We start from the raw sequence: 24,466 nt of genomic DNA, 5'->3' as shown, positions 1-24,466 counted from the left end.
GGAACAACGCTGTGGGTAGACAAATGGGTGGTTCTCAAGAGCTCACTGAATTCTGGCATGGTGCTGTATGTAACAGGAGCCACAGCTGCAACAAGAAGTCAGTTAGTGAAACTCTTTCCCTCCTAGATATCAACTGTGAGTGGTATTATTGAAAAGTGGAAGTCACAGAACAGGGTCGCAGAGTGTGGAGCTCAGCGCATAGTGCAGAAAAATCTCCAACGCTCTGCTGATTTAATAACTGCAGTGCTCCAAACCTGCTGTTAGAGCTGCAAAGGGGGACCAGCTTCATTTGAAAGCCTATTGATTTAGAATGGGAGGTCATAAAAGCTCATGCTGGTGTAATGTGTAGGTGCCCCAATACTTTTGTCCATATGTCACTAGAAAGAACAGAAATTATAAAATAAAAGATAAACTTATATTAACACACTGATGATTGTTGTGCACATCCAGAAAGATTTCAAAAAGGTACCAGGACGAAAAAAAAAAAACAATGCAAAAACACTGCTTTTAAAATAGCATTTCATATTTCCAAAAAGCATCTGAACTGATCAGTCTGATCAACAGAGGCCATGTCGATATATGGTAAAAAGCAATCATCTTTTACACACATAATACACTTGTTGCAAACGTTCAAACATGGTTGCTGCAGTAGCAAGGTGAATGAATTCATAAACAGCATAAATTCCAGGACACTTTTATTATCTTTTTTGTAAAAGACCACGCCCGGAATTATTCCCAGAAGAACATCTGGGCACATCTGTAATCAAGACAGAGATAACAGGACATTTCATACAAGTGCTTTACAGAAAAATTCAAAAGACAAAAAATCTAAAGCGTTGATTTTGAAAAACAAATAATTAAAAAGCATTAAAGTGAATAAACTACTGCTGGAATGCAGCTGTAAAAGAACACAATTTAACTAAGATGTTAATTAATTCTTGGGGTGCTCATGCTAGCATAATTGTTAAAGCTCTAGGCATTGATAAAGCTTAGGATAATATGTCCTCACGTCATTTTCAGAACCCTAAGGGGTATCCATGATAGCAAACAACAATAGGTTGTCCCAACATTATCTCAGCATATATGACTAAACGAGCACACCAGTCAGTTGTAGCAGAGTTGCAAAACAACCGCCATGGACAAAGGACACAATTTAAATAAATATCTAAAAGCAAGGGATGTTGTAGAGCCACTGTACTGTACGGACACATTAGCGAAAGAATAGGTGGTTAGGAAGAGCTCACTGAAGTCCAGCGTGGTTCTGTAATAAGAGCCACCGCTGCACCAACTACAAGTCAGATGGTGAAATTTCCACCATCTAGATCTTCCACCATCTAGATCTTTGCAACAGGTAACCAGCTCTAAACCAGCTTTAAAATGGAAGGTCATAAAAGCTCCTCTTGGTGTAATGTGTAGGTGTCCCAATACATTTGTCCATATGTTATTAGACTAAAATGATAAAATAAAATAAATAATAATTTACATTAACACACTCCAAAGGATCCAGGAAACATTAAATGAACTGGCTGTGAGATTTAGCTCCATGTTAAAAGATAAAGAGAGAAAGAGAGTCGTAGAGCTGCAGTAGAGTTCTTGTTCTGTGCAGAAAATAGCTTCTGCCTCTGGACATAGTAGTGCAGTTCTCATGTTCGCCAGAGGAGGGCGCCAAACATACAGGGAAGCTCTAGATGTAACCTTGTGCATATTCTTTAATGTGCCTTAAATGCTACTCTGGGCCATCATTCCTGCTAGAACTGAATGTTAACAATTAATAAATAATAAGTGATCATTTCTTATCTAATTCAGCAGTTTAGCATATGTTTGAATATGATTAGATTTTCTTTATTTGTTATTTCAGACTGTGAGCAATGCTGAATGTCAAGCTGTACGGCTAAGTGCTATTTGATTACAATGCAGTTTAATAAGAAGAAATGATGTCCCTTTTTTATCTTTATTCCTGTGTCCTTACCGATGCAACATCCTGTTTACTGTGAAACTCAATGCGAGCTAGCCCTGCCTATATCCTATGAAACACCCAGGCTCGGCAAGCTGACACTGCTGGGCAAGGCCCTTTACTCGCTCTGCTTTACGGACACTGCAGTAATTGCTGCCTACCGCTCCGGGCACGTGTGCTCACTGTTTGTGTGTGTATTTACTGCACGGATGGGTTAAAGGTGGAGGCCAAATTCCATCTGTGTCCAACACTAATGGTGAATTTTTGTAAAGATGTACTGAGAATGGACATCTCACACATGGAGTGCCTCGCAACAGCCTAACAGTGGTGCCCCATGAAGGAGGAACCACAACAACAACAACCCACTGAGGCACCACTGTTGACCTATTAACCTCCATAATGAACACCTTCCATCACCTTATACAGTCCATGCCATAGCGTCTCGCTAGGGTCATCTAAGCCAAGGGTTTTAGTTTCTAAAGAGGAATAAAAACACCCAAAATGATGATTGGGATAACATTTTGATGTCCTTAAGCCATTTCCAGCTTCCTAAGTGAGGAAGAAGAGCAATATCGCACTCTCCAGCTGGAAAGAAGCCATAATTTAAAGTTCACGCCTAACGTCATTCCCAACGTGTGATATATAATCAAGGTTAAGAGCGTTGAACAGCAGCCATTCCCAGCACCCTAGGTACACAACATAACTTTATATTCACAAAAAAGCTGTGACCCAAGCTGTCAATCAATCCTTATATCGGATATCGGTGCTAGCACACTTTTTTAAACATCCAAGGAGTTGACTAAGCTTAGCAGAACATTTAGGAGAATAAAGTGACTCCAATGGTTCATCTAAAAACACAATTTACACAAATGTCTCCCAACATATGTAGACATATGCCTGGTGCCTGAACCTTGCTTATTTTTTGGCATTGTATGCTAAACCTTCCATGTAACAGAAGTTGCTTTTCAGGGTCAATTGACTCAACTTGAAGTATTCTTAAAGAATGCCTGTAACTAGTGTTAACAGAAATCAGCCACTGGCTATTTTCTTTCTCATTTAGAGAAAGATGTCGGTCAGTGAAGTTGACAACTGAAGTGTGTTCACACTGATGTGCAGATCAGGCAAGCAGAATGAAACTGTCAAAGTTAGATATCAGTCGCTGAGATCAGAGGGAGTGTCTGTTGATTAGTCTACACTAAAGCTAAAAACTAAAGCTGCCCTGAATACCCAGTAAGATACTCACAAAACTTTGACATGCATCCTTCCCACTTAAAGGTTTCCAGAGGAACCTTTTACTACCGCACTGGGATACACTGAGCACCATCATTTACTGGTATAATGTCCAAATGTCTCCAGCCACCAGTGGTAGCAGGCTCAGTATAGTACACTTACTACAGTACTGTATGTGCTTTTGGCTGCAGCCTATGCCTTCCTTCCACAAGGAAGAGAGAAACAACCCGACCGGGTAGTAGCTCAGACAGAGGAGAGGCAGGTGGAGAGGCCGGTGGAGAGGCAGTGTTATAGCTATGCTAGAATATGTGGGTTCTGTGTGCCTTCACAGAATAACAGGGTTGTAAACAGGCCCTTAGAACGACATCTGTAAATTTCTTACCCCGACCAAGCTACATACTCACTATTTCTACATCAATACTCAATAAATGCATTCTTTGGCACCATTATATTGTTGGCCTGTATATTTTCCATGACTTTCCATGATTATATTTAACAAATACCAGAATATAGATTTCAGTATTCAAAGACTGACAGCCGTTACGTAGGACTGCACAATATTGGAAAAGACTGACATTGCAAAATCTTTTTTTCCTGACATATTTTCAATATATTGTGATATTGAAAAAAAATACAGGGATTTCGCACCATATTTTAACTCAGTTTAATTAAATTCAGCTTTGTACACTAATACAGGGTTTTACAGTACAGCACAACAAAAGTTAGGCCAAGTCTCCTGTGCAAGCGACTACAAGTCAACGATCCATTATTAATGTGCATGAGATATTAATGATGCACACCAACAGTATCCAACAGTATCCAACAGTGGAGCAAACTAAACAATATTGGGCAGATCCAGATCTCCCTGTGGTAGATAAGCCATGCAATACGTGTGATTACTGTGCATGTGCACATTGCAGTAACAATGCTGAAATGATATCCTGTGCAGCCTTACAGTAAGCAAAGTTCTCAAGCACCCATATGCATCCCTAATTTTGACCCTCAGTCTGAGATGCTCCCACCTGTCATTTGAAAAGCAAAGAGCTGTAGATCACCTCGCCATCTTGCCCAGCTGGAGGGACCTGAAAAAGGAGAGATGAACTAAGGTTAACTTTAATAAATATCAACTGAAATTATTGGTTGCTCAAAACAGAAGTGTTACTTATTGCAACAGCGGCTTTTTTTGGGACCTCACTTACACGTTTTTTTTTGGTAGCTGTGGCCACAGTGCTATAGAGCACACTATTTTCAGAAGCTGATGCTGATGAAGGCTGTGGACACAACAGGGTTAACCATAGTCACTCACAGACAAATTAACACTCAGTGTTTCAGATATGCCATTTACATGTAGACAGGGGTTGCTTACCTTTTTTATAGCTACAGTGCTATAGACTGGACCACTGGATTGCGAGGCTTCAGTTGCAGAGGCCTGTTTCACACACAGACACACAAATATATGTGTATGTATACAAATATACATGCCTATGAAAAGGGTCTTACATGCGTTTCTAAATTAAAATGACCTTTTTAAACTAAAAAGAGGCAAACCACTAACTTCGGCACCTCCCTGTGTGTGAACACCAACTGCTGAGTGCAAGATCACACCCATCAAACATAGCACTAACCGTTGGAATCGCACGTTCCTTGCTTCTCTCTCCGGCCTCCGTCTGTTTTCTCTCTGTTAGAGTGAGACGGAGTGAGGAAAGTAAAGGTAGATTAGTCATTATTAACTCATTATGTGTCTACTTTAGGTTTAGGTGCTGTCTACTGTTTTGAAAACCCAACTTGGACATTGAAACCCAACTTGGACATTGCCAATAAATAATAGTCAATAGTGGGTCAATAAATACAGTTAATTAAGTTGTTAAAAGGCTAAACTTCCTGTTTCTAATTCCAAAATGCAAATGCATGTTTATGCCTGTAAGAAACTGATAGACACTCACTGTGCTTATTTCTTGTCATGCAGAAAATAATGATGAACAGTATGATCAGCAGCCCTAGACCAACAGCCAGTAGCACCCAGATAAGCATGGCTTCTTGGCTGTAGTGAAAGAAGGCACAGGACAGAATATAAATGTTGTCTAAATAAAGAATAAAGTGTGATTTAAATGCCTTAACCCATAGCTCGCTTTTTTATAGCCCCTAACTGGATTATATCCTTAAAAAAAAAAGGAGGACATTCTTTAAGAGGAAAAAAAATAAAAAAAATACACTGCATGTCCAAATGTTTGTCGACACCCCTTCTACTTCTGTAGAGAAGTACTGCCAATAGAATAGGACTATTTTGGCAACATGCCTAATGCCAGATGTGGTCTAGACGGGTATAAAGCCCACCCGAGCCTTGAGCTGTGGAGCAGTGGAAGAACAGTGTTCTCCGGAGCGATGGAGCTCGATCCCATTCATTTGGAATGAGTTGAGGAGTTGGAGATGAGGTGGGGTCCTGACCTCAATTACACTCTTGTTGCTGAATGCACCAAAATGCTCCAAATCTAGTAGAAAGCCTTCTCCCCTGGACAGTAGAGACTGATACTCCAACAAAAGCAGGAGAAACTATTTATTATAAAAAAATAAATAAATAAATAAATAAATAAACTTCAACCTTCACAACACAACCTTCTTGACCTTCAGTTAAGAAGTATTTTTTTTATTCCATGTCATTTTGGAGGGGAATCAGATAAACACTATAAAACGTCATTTTAAGAAAAGTCTTGACCAAACTAAATCAGTCCAGAATGTCTGGTTATAGAAACTGATCCTAAAAATATTTTTTAATCAGCAGTTCATCTGATCTGAACTGTGCGGCTGAATTTTACACACGCACACACACACGCGCGCGCACACAAAATCAGAATCGGCTGATACTCAGTGTTGAGAGACTTGGATCGAATTAGGGGAGCAAAGTATCTGATCGGGACGCCCCTAACCTCAACATTTCAGAGTATGCATGAGTGTTGTGTGTTTTGTCTGTATAGCTTATCACTAAGTGCAGACTTTTCCACTGTATGCTTTTTGAGCCAACTGCAGATTAGAATGATTGTCCAAAAGGAATCGTTTAGGATTAGGATTAGGGTTTAAGATTAAGCAGTAACAAAATAATCATGTCACATACTTTTGTTGATCATTTCTATTTCTGGTTGTGTCTCGGACTGTGTTCGAAGTTGTTCTTGAATCAGTGGTACTTTCTTTTTCGAAAAAAGCAGAGTGAGAAAACCTGCACATATGGTGTGAAAGTGCAGTTAGGCTGACATCACTTACAGAAACGACAGTGGGCATTCTATATGCATACTTTCACAGTACTAGAATGAAGGACTTTCCTTAACTTTAGCGTTTCACTCACCCTGTGTTAACCATCTCACTCTGAGTGGTTCCTGCAGACGGTGCAGTTGTTGATCTGCAAAAAGCACACGGAAAAAGCAGGCCACAAAGAGGTGCTAAAAAACAGTTAGTTTTGAGGACAGAGTGGAACATCACTACTTACAGCTTTGGTGGTGGTGTTGGTGCTGGTGCTGTTGTGGTCTTGTTCACAGTTGTAGAACCTAGGAAGACAACCCAAACACATTCATTCTTTCTGTCACTTGATTTGATGAACCTGACTGGTGCAAAACACAGTTGATTACGGTATCTAAGGTGAACTCACTGGTGCTGGTTGTCTGGGTGGTGGTAACTGTAGTTGCAGCTGTTGTTGCTGTAGAAAAGGAGAAGCCAGTGGATGTTAGTGCTACAACATTACAGCATGATGATCAGCAGCTATTTCTGATACATATGATCTTACTGGTAGGTCTTTCAGTGACGGTGAGGTGAACAGTAACTCCCACATCTCCTGCACTGAACCAGTACCAGCCAGCATCACTCTTATTCAGTCCACTCATCTCCACTCTGAAGGATCTCCTCCCATCATCACTGATCTTCACTGCTGAATTCGGGAATGTGTTGCAGCTCCAGTCTTTAAATCTGCACCACTTCTTCTCTTCATTCTTATATTCAGCACTGTAGAAACACTGGACACTGACATTGCCCCCTTCCTGACCACTCACACTGCTGTTCTCCACTCTCACAGCAGGATCTGAATGAAGAGCAGAGAAGGAGTGGAGGAAACACAAACTCCATCATTAGAGACACGTCCTACAAGCCTTAAGCTACAGTGAACATGTTCTGCTTCACACAGAGAGACTTCTTACCTGCACTGACCATCAGGTACACGTAATCCCTGTCATATGAATCACCAATTTTCACAGCACACCAATAATATCCAGAGTCCGAGTCTTGGAGGCTGTTCAGTTCCACAGTAAACATATTCTGGGTTGGATGATCAGTGACGGATGTTCCTCCACTTGTGTTTGTGTAGGCTACTATTCTACATGAGGACCAGTAATACCCTCTACACCAGTATTTACGGTTTAATTTGTGCTGCTTATCATAAAAACATGGAACACTGAGAGATCCTCCTCTTTTCACAGCTAATTTCTTCAGTGTCTTCACGCTCTCAGAATCTGCAGAGAAGTCAAATAATACCACAGTTTAACTCCTATACTCTAACAACAGGTTCTTCCAGGGTTCTTCAAAAGGCAAAAGCTCACATACATACATATATATATATATATATATATATATATATATATATATATATATATATATATATATATATCATAACAGGTCCAAGAAATATGGCTCGGGTTTCCCAGCAAAAACACATTACACTTGCTACAGCATTGTCCAGAGGTTGCACTGTTTACCTTTCCTCAACAATATCACCACAATATTGTCACAACCACATCATCAGGTAGCACTGCCTCTTGGTCATAAGAGTACCTTTTAACAACCTTTCATTTTATGACAATAGATTACATTACATTAAATATTTTAAAACATTTAGAGCGATCGACTGTCCACTGTGGACAAGTTAACCTCTACAGTGAATACCCTCCATAACTTAATACAGTCCATTCCACAACGTCTCGCTAGTATCAGCCGAGCCATGGGTGGTTATTCCCATTATTAGCTAGGTGGTCATAATATTCTTATAATGACTGTGTGTATCTCACTATATAGAGTACATTAGCATGTTAATGAATTGTTGTGTTTCATATTTAATAATAATAATAATGTTTACATTGAATATTTAAATGATATATTCTTATACCTAATTGTATTTTACAGATTTTACTTAATGTCCCAAACATCTTGGGTTGGGGGTTTGGCGCTATCCTGACTAAATGCCTGCATTTTTTCATGTTACAGGGTCATAAGTACAGAAATTAAGGGTATTAATAAATGACCCTGCTTTTGTTGGAGTAACTGTCTCTACTCTCCAGGGTACAAGGCTTTCTACTTGTTTTTGGAGAAGCATTGCTTGAGGATTTTAAGAACATTCATAAGGTCAGGATGTTGGACGATCACCACCCCACTTTATCCCCAACTCATCCAAAAGTACTGGATGGAGCATCATCCATCATTCCAGAGAACACACTTCTTCCACTGCTCCACATCTCAATGAGGGTCTTTATACCCCTCTAGCCCACATCTGGCATTAGAAGGCATGGCCCCAATAGGTTCATGTTAATCATGCTTCTCTACAGGGACTAGACAATCTGTGTGCGTGTGTGTGCGCATCTGCACATCTGTAGCAGCAGCAGTGGGTGCAAATTAAATAAGCCGAATGCATTGATCAGAGGCGATGTCCACAAACATTTGGACGTATAGTGTCTTCTTAACTGAAAACAGCTATTCAGTGTTAGTAGAATAATAATAAAATATGTCTGCATTAGTTTATGCATTTCTAAAGCAGGACATTTCAGAAGTGTGAAGATCCCATATTTGATCTTACCTGAGATGAAGATCAGAAACACAAGGAGAATTAAAGAACTGCTGAGAGAGTAGAAGCCCATGTTTCTGTAAGAGTCTCCAACGACAAATACTCTTCCTGTCTCTGAGAGAAGCAGCTCAAATACAGAACTCTTCCTGGGTGTGTAACATCACATCACTCTGACACTGACTCATGAATTAAATTAAGATCAACACTTAAAAATAAAGGTGCTACAAGTTGATATTTGAGCAATGCCATATTTAAACACCTTTTGGTTTCATAGAGAACCATATCAGTAGTAGAGATGTGAGTGTGAAGAACCTTTAATGTGGTAAAGAACACCTTCACATCAGGAGGTGGTTCATTAAGCCTTTAAAAGGTTCTAGGGGAGCAGACACTGCACGGTACTGCAAGGCACTATGACCGAAGCTCTTCAAGTATCACTCCGCCACAGACACGCGTAGCCTATCAACGACAGCAGCAAGGTTAGTTAATTATACAAGTAAATCATGGACAACATTAATTATACTCATTTCATAATTTTTTAATTTTTATTTAAATTTGGAAGATAAAAAAGGTATTATGACCTGGTACTTTAAAGATACCAAAGAAAAACTCCCTCAGAGCTGGAGGAAGAAAAGACTCTCAATGGGGACCCATCTATCCCGGGGATATATATATACAGTCATGCCCGAAAGTATTCATACCCCTGGCAAAGTTTGACTTAAATTTACTTTTATTTAACCAGAAGTTATATTTTTGCCTTGAAACGACACAGGCATCTCCCAGGAGATAACACGATGATGTACAAGAGGCATCATTGTGGGAAAAAGTATTTCTCAGCTTTTATACATATTTGAACAAAAAGTGGCATGTCCAAAATTATTCATACCCTTTGAAAACTGTCACAGTATATGGGAAAATCCAAAGTTCTATACCATTCCAAATAGTCCAAGCTGTTTTAAAGCATCCTAATTACCCTGATTCATTGGGAACAGCTGTTTTAATCAACTCAACAGGAGAAAAACAGCAGCTCTCTGCAGTTGGTTTGTGGACAGTCATGGCTAAGACAAAGGAGCTCACTAAGGACCTGCGGCTGTGCATTGTGGCCGCTCACAAGTCAGGAAAGGGCTATAAAGCCATATCAAAATGTTTTCAAGTTCCAGTGGCTACAGTGCAAAGTATTATTAAAAAATACAAGAAGTTCCGCACTGTGGAAAATCTCAGAAGATGTGGTCGGAAGCCAAAAGTGACACCTGTGCTGGCCAGGAGAATAGTGAGAGAGGTGAAGAAAAATCCAAGGATCACCACCAAGGCCATCCTGGTGAATCTGGACTCTGCTGGTGGCGACATCTCAAGGCAGACAGTTCAACGGACACTGCACACTGCTGGGTTCCACGGACGCAGGCCAAGGAGGACACCACTTCTCCAGAAAAGGCACACAAAAGCCCGCTTGACCTTTGCAAATGCTCATCTGGACAAAGAAGAAGACTTCTGGTGTTCTGTTTTATGGTCAGATGAAACAAAAATTGAATTGTTTGGCCACAATGATGTGTGCACCATTTGGCGTAAAAAAGGAGAAGCCTTCAACCCTAAGAACACCATCCCCACTGTCAAACATGGTGGTGGGAACCTAATGTTTTGGGGGTGTTTTTCAGCCAATGGACCAGGGAACTTGATCGCAGTAAATGGCACCATGAAAAAAGAGCAATACATCAAGATTCTCAACAACATCAGGCAGTCTGCAGAGAAACTTGGCCTTGGGAACCGGTGGACATTTCAGCACGACAACGACCCAAAACACACAGCCAAAGTGGTGAAGAAATGGTTAGCAGACAAAAACATTAATGTTTTGCAGTGGCCCAGCCAGAGTCCTGACTTGAATCCAATTGAGAATCTGTGGAGGGAGCTAAAGATCAGGGTGATGGCAAGGAGACCCTCGAACCTCAAAGAGTTGGAGCTCATCACTAAAGATGAATGGGCAAAAATACCAGTGGAGACATGCAAAAAGCTGGTCAGCAATTACAGGAAGCGTTTGATTGCTGTAATAGCCAATAAAGGCTTTTCTATTAATTATTGAGAAGGGTATGAATAATTTTGGACATGCCACTTTTTGTTCAAATGTGTATAAAAGCTGAGAAATATTTTTTCCCACAATGATGCCTCTTGTACATCATCGTGTTATCTCCTGGGAGATGCCTGTGTCATTTCCAGGCAAAAATATAATTTCTGGTTAAATAAAAGTAAATTTAAGTCAAACTTTGACAGGGGTATGAATACTTTTGGGCATGACTGTATATATATATATATATATATATATATATATATATATATATATATAAGGCACCGAACCACCACACTGTCCCACTGCTCAGGGCAGTAGCGATGCTCAGTGCCGTCTTACACCCCTCCAACAGTCAATTCCACCCCTTCCGCCGGCGCCATTTAAATAGCGACCCTGTTATTAACTTGTACAGCCCTTTTTACAGCTGGCGTTTTCACAAAGCAGCTTTGCATAATCAAGGAGACCAGAAATTAACAACATAAAGACATGCCCGGTGAGCAAGCCTAAGAAAAACTCCTTCAGAGCTGGAGGAAGAAACTTTGGGGGGAACCAAGACTCTCAATGGGGACCCATCTATCCCGGGGATATATATATATATATATATATATATATATATATATATATATATATATATATATATATTTATATTTTTTTATTTTTTTATTTTTTTTTACTTTTACTTTTACTTTTACATAATTAATAAACAGAATAGCAAATAACATAATTCTAGAGGTGAGGCGGCACACCGCTTCAGCAAGCATCCCACACAGCACCTGGCTCTTAAAGGGGATGGCGCATCTCGTAGCATTCATGTTTTAGCAGCATCTACATCCGCCAAAATATAGTTCCTTTGCAAGCCGCTTGTTGCTACTCCACTCACGGCCCAGCCTGAATCTCCAACTAATGAAACTTTTGTCTTAATCTTTTTAGCTTCATTTAAAGTCGCTCTTGTTGTCTTTTATTTATTGTATTTATTTATCGAGCTAGCTACATTACTTCTCGGTTTAACCAGGTTCAGTGGAGTGATACAGTGTTTATGATGGGAAACGTGCTGGTATGGCGGAATAAAGCACGGCAGGGTTCTCAACCAATCAGCTCGCAGGGCCGGAACTTTGCTCACTAACAGTTCTACCTTATGGTGCAGCAGCTCGCGCTTCTTCTGAGTAATAAGCACTGTATCACTCCGCTGAACACGGTAAACCGAGAAGTAATGTAGCCAGATACATAAATACACTAAATAAAAGACAACAAGGGTGACTTTAAATGAAGCTAAAAAGATTAAGACACAAGTTTAAGTAGTTGGAGATGCAGAGTGGGCCGTGAGTGACAGCACAAGCACAAGCTTGCAAAGGGACTATATTTTGGCGGATGTAGATGCTGCTAACGTTAAAGCATTAAATGCTACGCTCACTATTTCCTATATATATATTTTTTTGGACCATTTATTTTTAAAACTGTTTCATAAAGCCGTAGAAATCAAAACGTTGAGTGTTATTATGAAATGACACCACAGCTGTGATTAAACTGATCACCGCCCTGCTGGTGCTTCACTATAACACTCTCCCTCTCGTGTTCTAATGCGTTAACAGGGTGTGTAGCCATGGGATTATTATTAGCTATTATTTTTTTAATTAATTAATTAATTAATTAATTAATTAATATATCATTTTTATTAGCATTTTTGCTAAACTAAACAAAACAAAAAAAAACAATTTTTGACATGACTGGGTGCCTCCCTCGGTCTCAGACTCCTGACTAGGCAGGCAGTTCAGTCACAGCCAGTGTGGTGCGTGTGTTTCACGCTTGAGACGAGCAGTAGACCAGCAAACATGCTCATTGCAAATAGTTAATATATAATAATTAATATAAATGACCTTATAATGCTGCTACAGTAATGTTACCTTTGCACACAGAAACTGAATAGTACAAAATACATAATACAAAAAATACATCTGGTGCACTTTTAGTACAATGTGAGGCCAGGAGGACAAGTCAATCTAATGCTGACTAGGGTCTCTGAATAACACTCGAGTGTTTTGGTGACACTGCTGTCCCCTCATGGTGGATTTGAGATATTGCAGCTGTGTTTTTCTTCTAGTCAATTTTATAGTTTCTACATTTATTTTTCAGCTTTTTTTAGTTTATAAATTAAATCATTTGTGACTTTTGACCTTTCCATCATTATATGATAATGTGAGAGGAGACTGGAGAACTCTGAGAACTATAGGCTAAAGTTCAGGCAGCTTCTGCTTTGAGCTAAAGGCCAGAGACCGCCTCTAATAAATAATGGCTGAGTTAAAGGTGAAGGTGATGGGGTGATAGTGGTGGGTTGTGAAAACTTTGCTGGGAACAAAAAAGGCAGAAATGGGATTTATCAGATGTTAGACTGGGAGGAAGAGGGGCTTTAGTTATTTCATAACCTCATGTTGTTTAATGGGACATTAGAATTACATGTCAGCATTCATACCCTGCTTGCCACCACAATGGTGGAAACACCCATTTAGTCACCATATGGGGGTTAGGGTAAGTGGAGGAACCTCTTAAAGTGCTTTGATGAACCTTCAAGGAACCTTTTTAGTCTAAAAGCTTTTCTTGAAGGTTCCTCAAAGCTCCTTTTTCAAAGTTTCAGACTGAAGAACCTTTAAAGCCTTCCTCAAGGACTGAATACGTTTAACAGTGTATTGGAGTTGGAGTCTTTCCATGGGTTTCAAAATGTCCATTTAGTGTGCATATCCATATTAAACCCTTCATACATAACCAAATGATGGCTGTTCTGTCATAGTCTCTTAAGCATTTACTTGGTCTGGGTGGTAGAACTTGGATTTCATCACTAGGAGAGCATCAGCAGGAAAAATAAGGCCGTTAGTTCATTAGAAAAGAAAATAAACCAAAAGAAACATGGCACACGATGAGTAAAGCATAAAAAAGAGGAAGCCATTTAACTCCACATCTGCTTCTCTCAGAGACAGGAAGAGTATTTGTCGTTGGAGACTCTTACAGAAACATGGGTTTCTACTCTCTCAGCAGTTCTTTAATTCTCCTTGTGTTTCTGCTCTTCATCTCAGGTAAGATCAGTACTGCATCATTCCTGTACACTGGCTGTGTGTTCTTCACACCTTTACCTCCTCATGCTTTTTATTAACTGACGCATTTCATGGAGCACAACAGGTGACCTATTGCTTTTCATAGAAAACGTCTTTGCTCGTTTGTGAATGTTAAATTCTGGTCAGTTGTGAAGAATGTCTGGAGTAAAGCTGTCTCATGACTCGGCTTGTTCTCTGCAGATTCTGAGAGCGTGAGGACACTGAAGAAATTAGCTGTGAGAAGAGGAGGATCTCTCAGTGTTCCATGTTTTTATGATAAGCAGTACAAATTAAACCATAAATACTGGTGTAAAGGGTATTACTGGTCCTCATGTGGAATAGTAGCCTACACAGACCAAAGTACAAAAACTACATCCGTCACTGATCATCCAACCCAGAATATGTTTACTGTGGAACTGAACAGCCTCCAAGACTCAGACTCTGGATATTATTGGTGTGCTGTGGAAATTGGTGGGTTTGGGACTCCAGATGACGGGAATTACGTGGATCTGATGGTCAGTGCAGGTAAGAAGTCTCTCTGTGTGAAGCAGAACATGTTCACTGTAGCTTAAGGCTTGTAGGACGTGTCTCTAATGATGGAGTTTGTGTTTCCTCCACTCCTTCTCTGCTCTTCATTCAGATCCTGCTGTGAGAGTGGAGAACAGCAGTGTGAGTGGTCAGGAAGGGGGCAGTGTCAGTGTCCAGTGTTTCTACAGTGCTGGATATAAGAATAAACTGAAGAAGTGGTGCAGATTTACAGACTGGAGCTGCTACCCGAATTCAGCAGTGAATATCAGTGATGATGGGAAAGGATCCTTCAGAGTGGAGATGAGTGGACTGCAGAAGAGTGATGCTGGCTGGTACTGGTTCAGTGCAGGAGATGTGGGAGTTACTGTTCACCTCACCATCACTAATACAAGTAAACTCTTAATTCTATTTGGCAGCATCACTATTTAGTGCTACTGTTGTCTCGTGGTGTCCTCTCAATGTGGTTTCCTGGAGACTGTAGCCGGTTAGCTTTTAGCCATACCCCCACTCACTTCCACTGGTTTGGATTTATGGAGTCTTTCAGGTCAAGGAAGAAGGAAGAACCACTCAGCTTCCATGTGTGCTGAACACATAGGAATTTTACAATGAGCACACGTGCCCAGAGCAGTGGGCAGCCCTAGCTTTGGTGACCGGGGAGCAGTTGGGGTTTGGGTGCCTTGCTGAAGAGCACTTCAAGCTCTCTCAGAATCTCGGTTCAGACGATCACAAGGCCGCTTCTCTAAGCCAGTGCTTTCCTCTCTGTTGTGTGTTGAGCTCCAGATTTTCAAGGTAGAGAACTTCGAAGAATAGAGATGTTAAAAGCGTTGGCTAGCGCTAGCTTTAGCTTACGGGGATTGCCATTTGCCTCCCTGGCTTTCTCATTTTTTGTCACATACCAAATTGAACTTCTGCAGATAACTGGAGGTGGAGGTGGAGTCTGGAGGTGATGAGCTCCTCAGAGTTCCTCAGAGTACTTAGATTTTTCTTTTGACCTCCTAAAAACACACATGGTAGATGTATTGGTGATATGTAATTGCCCCTAGGTTTAAATGGGTATGGATGTGTGTGGTGGCCTGCAATGGACTGGCACCCCTGGGGTATTCATGCCTTGCACCCACAGATTCTGGATAGATTCTGAACCCACCTCAACCAGGAAGAAGCAGATAAGAAGCTGAATGTAGAAAGGTTATCTCACAAAATGTGACATAGACATTATGATCTAATGTTTGCAGAAAAGTGTCATTTTTAAGTGTGTTCTATGTAGAGGATACAGACCTGTATATCTGTTTTTTTAATTAGCTTTACACTCCTTACAGGTGAGGCTGAAATCTCAACCAGTGATGCCACACCACTGCTGTGAGTACCGAGCCTTACTTTGGTCTAAATAGCCTTTTTAAAACTCCATGGCCCAGCGAATCAGATCAGCTGTGCAGTTTGTAGGTCAATTTATATTTATTTGATAATGTTTTGTAAGAATATATATATATATATATATATATATATATATATATATATATATATATATATATATATAGACTGATCGAAGCCCAGTAGTGTTTATAATCAAGAGGATTATGTATTAATAAGTGACTTCCTTTGACTTCCAAAAGTAAATCAAGTCAAGTCAAGTCAAATTTATTTGTATAGCGCTTTTTACAACTGTTGTCGTCACAAAGCAGCTTTACATAATTATTACTTAATAAAGAACAGAGACAGAGAAGAAAGAAGAAATAACATGAAGCGTCAAAGACCCCCGTGAGCAAGCCAACGGCGACAGTGGCAAGGAAAAACTCCCTCAGAGCTGGAGGAAGAAACCTTGGGAGGAACCAAGACTCACAAGGGGGACCCTTCCTCCTCTGGCCAGACTGTTTTAAACATTAATGATAAAAATTACCAAACCAGGTACAACAGAAAGTTAATAGTTGTGATATTAATAGTGTCAGACAGGCACGAGTCCATCTAGGTTTCAGCACGGCCACCAAACAGGCAGCAGCGGCTGGCGGGTGAGCCATGGGTGGTGGCGGGTTGGGGGGGACCCGCTGGCTGGACTGGTAGGTGGCAGCTGGTTAGATGCAGGTAGAGGGGACCTCAGCGGGCAATCTTCCTGCAGATCGGGCTGGGTGGCCATTTACTCGGGGAAGGTAAAGAGAGAGAAGTTAGTTCTAAGAGGAATTTTATGGAGTGCAGAGAATGTTGATCATCAGCATCTGGGTATGTCTGATGACTCCGGCAGGTCTGATTATCACAGCATAATTAAAAGGAGAGAGCCAGAAGGTAACACGGACACGGGCGTACCCTGAGAACACCAGCATCTATCTGCTCCACCGTCAACAAACCTGAGTGATCGCGTGTAAGCAGCGAGACGACAGCTCCAGCATCTCAGAGTACTACAATTCCCTGGGTCCGCGAACCCCTGGACCTGCAGCCCTTATCTAAGAAACATTAATTACCAAAAGCTAAACTAAACATATAAGTTTTCAGTTTAGATTTAAAGATTGAGACTGTGTCTGAGTCCCGAACATTATCTGGAAGGTTATTCCAGAGCTGGGGGGCTTTATAGGAAAAGGCTCTTCCCCCTGCTGAGGTTTTCAGAATTTTGGGAACGCGTAAGAGGCCAGCACCCTGAGATCTAAGTAGTCTTGATGGTTCGTAATATACTATAAGATCCTGCAGGTACTCAGGAGCGAGGCCATGTAGGGCTTTATATGTTAATAAAAGAATTTTGTATTCAATACGGAATTTAACTGGGAGCCAATGAAGTGCTGATAGAACTGGACTGATATGGTCAAATTTTCTAGTTTTAGTAAGGACCCTGGCTGCAGCATTTTGCACCAGCTGAAGTTTATTGAGGTTCCTGCTGGAACAACCTGACAGTAACGCATTACAGTAATCTAGCCTTGAGGTAATAAAAGCATGTACTAGCTTTTCTGCGTCTTGTAGTGATAAGGAGTTTCTTAGTTTGGAGATGTTCCTAAGCTGCATAAAGGCTGTTCTACTAATATTAGCTATATGTTGCTCAAATGATAAATCTGAGTCGAATGTGACGCCAAGATTTTTAGCTGCTAAACCAGGAATGATGGGAGAATCTGCCAAGTCTAACATTAAGTCTGATAGTTTATTTCTAGAGTCTTTTGGACCTAAAAGGAGAACTTCGGTTTTGTCACTGTTAAGGAGAAGGAAGTTATGTGACATCCAGAGTTTTATATCCTTTACACAGTCCTCCATTTTCTGTAGTCTAAATTTATCGTCAGGTTTGGCTGATATATAGAGCTGTGTGTCATCTGCATAGAAGTGGAAATTAACGCCATGTCTGCTTATAACTGAGCCCAGTGGTAACATGTATAATGTAAATAATAGTGGTCCTAAAATTGAGCCTTGCGGAACTCCATATCTTACTTCTGTGTAGTTTGAAGATAAATCATTTATCTTTACAAATTGGAAGCGTCCCGTTAGATATGACTGGAACCATGATAGGGCTGTCCCTGTGATTCCAACCATTTTCTCTAATCTTTCTAGTAATATAGAATGATCTATTGTATCAAAGGCTGCACTAAGGTCTAGTAGGACTAATAAAGATACGTAGCCTTGATCAGAGGCAAGAAGGAGATCATTCGTAATCTTCACTAGGGCTGTCTCTGTGCTGTGATTGAGTCTAAATCCAGACTGGAATTTCTCATACATGTCATTTTTACTCAGGTATAAGCAGAGTTGTTGGGCCACAGCTTTTTCTAATATCTTAGATACGAATGTTAAGTTTGAGATGGGTCTATAATTAGATAATACGCTAGGATCAAGATTTGGTTTTTTGATTAAAGGTTTTATAACTGCTATTTTAAATCTCGCTTAACACTGACGTCTCCAGTCATTAGACCAACACTGAAGTCACTATACTGTATAAATAGACAGGGCGAGGCATTTAATAGGCCTACCCTGAGCTGCACCTAGTTTAGTTGTTTCACTGAAGCATAGGCTCTACGAAGCTACACTAATAAGATCTGTAGAGGAATGAGCACATTAAAAACATTATGACCACCTTCCCAAAAAGCCCAAAATGTTTGTCCTCCATATACCACCAAAACAACTCTACAAGACATCTGAAGGTATCTGTGTAACTGTGTTATCTGGCACCAAGACTTCACAGCAGAACCTTTAAGTCATGTAAAATGTGAGGTGGACCCGCCGTGGATCGGACTTACTGTTCCAGAACAACCCGCAGGTAAATGACTCACACATATCTGGCCTTCCACATGATTTGTAAAAGAAACCCATTCTGATCTTCTTCCATCACTCCAAGGACTAGTTTCTGCACTTCCCTGTCTGTTGTAGGCACTTCTAATGGTGGACAGGGGTTAGCATGTCCAGACTACACTGTCCCATGTCCCATGTATTTCACATTAATCAGCCTATGTTGCCCAAAACTCTGTTGCCTTTTAGGGTTTGTCCGTCCTCGTACCGCTGTCAGTAGTTACTCACTCCTGCTCACTCAAAGCGCCAATCAAGCCTTGCCATTTCAGACCCATTCGTCTAGCCATAACACAATTGACCCTTGTCAGAGTGGCTACGGGGATTCACACTGCCCATTTCTTTCACATCCAACACCCCGACTTGAAGAACTGCTCGGCCATTCTCTAACATGCATCCCAGACCTTAGCATGCTCTGTAGTAATGGTATGATCAACGTCATTCACTGGTGAACCCCTTCAGAGAGACGTCTTCTGTTAATAATACGTCTATGAGCAGAAAACAAATGTCTCTTATCTTTCTGAACTATTGCAGAAATGGAACCACGCTGGCCTTCTTCATCATCCTCGGCCTGTTTCTGCTGTTAGTTGTGGGGCTGGTCATCTGGACACTACAGAGACACAGTCAGTACTATTTTCTCATGTAGTTTGTAATATGCCATTGAGAGTACAGACCATTTTTGGTTTATTGGTGCTATAATTGAATAATTTATTTTTATTATTATTATTATTATTATTTTTAGTTGTTTCTTGCCCTTGCATGGCCTTCAATAGTGGTACGTTCCTGACCAAAGAACCAGTCTCTGCTGGATTTTTGTTACTGTATGTAAAAAAAAAAAAAACAACTCCACCAAACTGCCTGTGCAACATCCAGTGACTTGGCTTGGCACAAAAAATATCTGGTCAACAGGCGCCATGTGATCGGAAATTGACAGCATTGCTTTTTCGTTCTGAGAGGACTACAGAAGTGCTGAGTTTAGCAATCTTGCTTATTCACACCATATTCAAACTAACAGCTATAAAAAAATTAAGAAAGAAGGAAACCGCCTCGCAGTTACATTATAGCTTCTGCAAGTCAACGTCTGTCTGATAGCATACAGGCCCTGAAGAGGATGGATAAATAAATGAATAAATAAATGATTGAATGAATGAATGAATGAACAAAAGCATGTGCGATGTGCATTTATTTATTTATTCATGTTAAGTTTAATGTATTTCAACCTCCATATGAGGTTCAAATGTCAGCTGCAGTCCTCCAGGACCTGAGTTGCTGACTTGCCTGGTTAGGGTAGAAGGTGTTTGACAAATTGTACATGACAGCTAGGGAGGTGTTTCTAATAAAGTAGATGGTGAGTGTACAAAGGCTACTGAGGTCATTTCAGAAGAAACACCACTGGCTACTGGAACATAGTCAGTCTCACACTCTCATTCTTTTTTTTCCTTCTTTTTTTATAGTGTTGGCCACAAAAAGAAGAAGTAATCGTGGTCCGGTATGTGAGTTTCTGTGCCTTTACTTGCTTGGTTTTGCACATCCATTAGCAAGACGTCCGACATTAAAGAAATACTTTCTCTTCTGTCCGAAGGCTGATGTGCTGTATAGCAACATCGTCTTCAGAGGAAAGTCCCAGACGCAGCCAGACCAGGTTTTTTTTTGTTTAATTTGTGTGTGTGTGTGTGTGTGTGTGTGGGTGTGTGGGTATGTTCAAACGTAAAGTACCTAAGAATCAAATGACATGCAGGACTCAGGCCAGGTATTGTACATGGCCAAAAGAATGTGGACATCTCAACAGCTCCTTCCAAAAGCATAGGCATTGTCTTTCCATTTGCTGCAGCCTCAGCAAAACTAATGTCATGGGAGGGCACAACTGAGAATTTCCCTCTTGCAGGCAAGAGGCTACAGTAAATTATCTAATGGGTGTATGTTAAGCATTGACAAGAACAGAGAACAGAACTTCATATTTTGCTTTGCATGAAGGATCAGTCGCATCCAACATAAGTTTAATATGCCCACAGTGTCTCCACTCTATGCCAAAATATACTATATACAGAATTTAATGAGCCACATTCATAGTCAAATTGTACAACAGAAAAAAAAAAGATTTCCCTTGAAACTATGAGAAACAGCCCAGACCATTATTCCTCCAGCAGTACTTTACAGCTGGCAGTCTGCATTCTCCTGACATCCACCATCCCCTGATTCATCAGAGAATGCATTTCCAATATTTTAGAGTCCAATGAGACTGTACTATCCACCACTGCAGCTAAAGCTTGGCACAGTGCATGGTACACGTCCTCTGTGGCCATCATCAAAACCCAATCCATGAAGCTCCTGATGAATAGTTCTTGTGCCGACATCGCTTTCCAGAACAGAACTCCTGACGCAAAAAAAAACTTCCCTCATTTAACTTAAAGTATAGTCCTAAGCTTTGAAAGTCAGAAAGTCAGAAAGTTCTAATGTGGATCATATCCTAACAGTCCATATATGACTACAGCTGCAAAAATGCAGTGTGGCCATATGAGCGTATAGTACACTTCAAGCAAAAAAGGGTTCTGCTGACAATCAGCCTTCTGCAGCAGCTTTCCCTGGTATCTGAAGAACCCATTTAACAGGCAGAAGGTTCTTCAAGTTGTCATGTTTCTATACAGACCCGCTTCCCTTCCGAAACAACCCTTAAGGAACTCATTGCCACTATTTTAACACACACCGATCAGCCATAACATTAACACCATCTGCCTAAAATTTAGACTATCTGACCAGCTAAGGCACATTAAAGACCTCTGAGGGCGTCCTGTGGTATCCAGCACCAAGATGTTGCCAGCAGATCCTTTAATTTCCACAAGTTGTGAGGTGGGGCCTCCATGGATCACATTAATAAGCCCTAGGTGGCCATAAACCTGTCACAGGTTCACCTATTGTTCTTTCTAGAACCACTTTTAGTAAGTACTGACCGCTGCATACCAGAAAAAAACACCTGCCTGATATTTTGGAGACGTTCTGACCCAGTTGTCTAGCCGTCCTAATTGGTTCTTGTCATCATCCATCATCCAGTGGCTGTTCAGTGACACATGCTGCCTAATCTGTCCACCCCTTGACAGATTTGTTATGGCTGATCGGCGTATGCTAATGTTTTTAACATATGCTAATGTTTGGAATGATTTGTTTTGTTGATGTTTGGGGGTTGTTGCGGATGAGGGGTCTACTTATACTACTTAGGCTTCAACTATGAGTGTTCAGTTCCTGTGTTTCTGAGCAAAATCTAAAAACGTGCGGTTCATTCCACCTGAAGGCAAAAGGTGGGCACGTTGAACTCTTGATCTGCTGACTGCCTGCCTTTGATTGCCATTGGCAGTGGCAAAATTTTCCATCACTGGAAACATGGAATATCCGGTTTGCCCTTATCCATATACTGTCATAATGATAACACAGCATAAGAGTCCTTGGCCAAGAACCTTAAACGCTACATGTGCCTATACTCTAAGCAGAAAGGGCCTAAGTAGGCCTGAAAAGTCATACTCTAACAGTAGTGAAACCTTATTTGGTGCTATATGGAACCGTTTTAAAAACCTAGACGAGAGGTGTTCCACTATTTCCCCTTAGGCCACCAACCCCACCAATGGCCAGAGAAATGGAGACTCTTCAGCAGCTCGATCTCTGTATTTCTTCAGTCACATGCTGTGACTTCGATGTCAGCAGTACGCTCCTCTATTTTGAGAGAGTGCATCTGTGTTCATATTTATTTGCAGTATATATGAAGAAGTTGCTCTCTTTGCCTAGCTTTCTGAACAGACAGACAGAATTTACCACAAAGAAGAAGTGTGAGGACGTATCTGTCAAAGCAGGGAGCCACAAGAACATGAACTTCCCATTAAAAAAAAAAAAAAAAAAAATATATATATATATATATATATATATATATATATATATAAATCTGAAAACGTGCGGTTCATTCCATCTGAAGGCAAAAGGTGGGCACGTTGAACTCTTGACACAGCGTTCTGCTGACTGCCTGCCTTTGATTGCCGTTGGCAGTGGCAAAATTTTCCATCACTGGAAACATGGAATATCCGGTTTGCCCTTATCCATATACTGTCCATATCCATCTATGTGCCTATACTCTAAGCAGAAAGGGCCTAAGTAGGCCTGAAAAGTCATACTCTAACAGTAGTGAAACCCTGTTTGGTGCTATATGGAACCGTTTTTAAAACCTAGACGAGAGGTGTTCCACTATTGAGGAGAATCATTTAACCAGCCAATAAAACATTTAAGCGTAAATTAAATATTGTTTTGGCCATAATATCATGAACGTTGTTGTTAACTAGCTAGCCTGGACAGTCTTTCAGCTACTAGCATGGACTAAACATTCCTGTAAACAAGTTACGGGTATTTTTGGTCCTGGAATTTTTAGGTTTGTGGTACTTAAAAAGTCCTTGGAAAATCCTTGGAAAATCCTTGAATGTGAAATTGGTTAAAGTGTATTAACCCTGTTGAACCATTACCTTTACTAAAGATCCCTTAAATAAAGATGGACCAATCGCCGATCATCTTTCAGCACAATCCTCAGATAGCAGATATCAAGTAAGGGCACATATTTGGGCTAAAAATCGACCAGTACTGATACATAGCCGACCAATCCTTCTATCTCTACCCTTGAGGAACCCTTTTAATGAATTTCTGGAACCATATTACACTCAGCACTGAACGCAACCCTCAAAAGAAGTGCCTTAAAACTCTTACACTGGATGGAGCTACTTTGCTAACACCAGCTCCCAGTCTTGTCAGCTTGTAAGAAAGCTGTCGCTGCAGCTCAGTCAGTCATAATCTCTCTCCTTGTTCTTGATCCAACACTATTCACCCTTCACCAGTTCTGAACAATGAGGCAGCATTAAGAACTGGTATGAGTTATATTTCCCTAATGCAGCAGAACAATAAGCTGGACTGCCTTGAACGATAATGATGATGATGACGCTAATGGGATTAAAAGGTCGCTCACCCTGTGTGGATGAATTAATGATGCATACAGAAGGTGTATGGGCTTCGGTTAGTGAGTCATTACAGACCTTCATCTTCTATTCTGTAATTTTAGCTGATTTATTTTCTGCTCGCTCAGGAAGACCACGATGACAAGGTCATCTACAACGCAGTGAAATGTCACCAGTAAGTGGTGAGTGCAGCTTTTATTAAACAGCTGTAGTGTTTATTTTTTTATTTTTGGGAATCTACTCTAGTGTTTATGGATTTAAATTCTGATAAATAATAATGTCTTTTTTCCCCTAAGGCCACCAACCCCACCAATGGCCAGAGAAATGGAGATTCTTCAGCAGCTCGATCTCTGTATTTCTTCAGTCACATGCTGTGACAATGATGTCAGCAGTACGCTCCTCTATTTTGAGAAGAGTGCATCTGTGTTCATATTTATTTGCAGTATATATGAAGAAGTTGCTGTTCTCTTTGCCTAGCTTTCTGAACAGACAGACAGAATGTACCACAAAGAAGAAGTGTGAGGACGTATCTGTCAAAGCAGGGAGCCACAAGAGGACATGAACTTCCCATTTAAAAAGAAA

The 24,466-nt window shown here is 40.6% G+C and overlaps 2 protein-coding genes across 4 annotated transcripts; one reads left to right on the top strand and one right to left on the bottom strand.

Moving 5' to 3' along the window:
• Positions 1 to 3,810: 3,810 nt before the first annotated feature.
• Positions 3,811 to 9,083, bottom strand: LOC140545542 (uncharacterized). 2 transcript variants are annotated; one of them, XM_072668343.1, is made up of 12 exons: positions 9,009 to 9,083; positions 7,363 to 7,674; positions 6,957 to 7,247; positions 6,822 to 6,869; positions 6,663 to 6,720; positions 6,522 to 6,575; positions 6,294 to 6,395; positions 5,128 to 5,225; positions 4,810 to 4,862; positions 4,551 to 4,613; positions 4,384 to 4,455; positions 3,811 to 4,266 (listed from the first exon to the last, which is right to left on the bottom strand). In XM_072668343.1, exons 1-12 carry the CDS (start codon positions 9,067 to 9,069, stop codon positions 4,210 to 4,212), a joined length of 1,269 nt encoding a protein of 422 aa, XP_072524444.1. In that variant the 5' UTR covers positions 9,070 to 9,083; the 3' UTR covers positions 3,811 to 4,209. The 2 variants fall into 2 exon arrangements, with proteins under 2 accessions (XP_072524444.1, XP_072524445.1); XM_072668344.1 differs by lacking the exon at positions 6,294 to 6,395.
• A 4,964-nt stretch (positions 9,084 to 14,047) lies between these two features.
• LOC140545548 (polymeric immunoglobulin receptor-like) lies at positions 14,048 to 24,466 on the top strand. 2 transcript variants are annotated; one of them, XM_072668356.1, is made up of 9 exons: positions 14,048 to 14,117; positions 14,337 to 14,660; positions 14,776 to 15,054; positions 15,980 to 16,019; positions 19,440 to 19,528; positions 20,360 to 20,394; positions 20,488 to 20,547; positions 24,013 to 24,066; positions 24,181 to 24,466. In XM_072668356.1, exons 1-8 carry the CDS (start codon positions 14,057 to 14,059, stop codon positions 24,061 to 24,063), a joined length of 939 nt encoding a protein of 312 aa, XP_072524457.1. In that variant the 5' UTR covers positions 14,048 to 14,056; the 3' UTR covers positions 24,064 to 24,066; positions 24,181 to 24,466. The 2 variants fall into 2 exon arrangements, with proteins under 2 accessions (XP_072524457.1, XP_072524455.1); XM_072668354.1 differs by having other exon boundaries at positions 23,989 to 24,066.

The sequence above is a fragment of the Salminus brasiliensis genome, chromosome 23 (genome assembly GCF_030463535.1).
Source record: "Salminus brasiliensis chromosome 23, fSalBra1.hap2, whole genome shotgun sequence".
NCBI lineage: Eukaryota > Metazoa > Chordata > Actinopteri > Characiformes > Bryconidae > Salminus > Salminus brasiliensis.
This window is presented reverse-complemented; position numbering and strand designations above follow the sequence as displayed.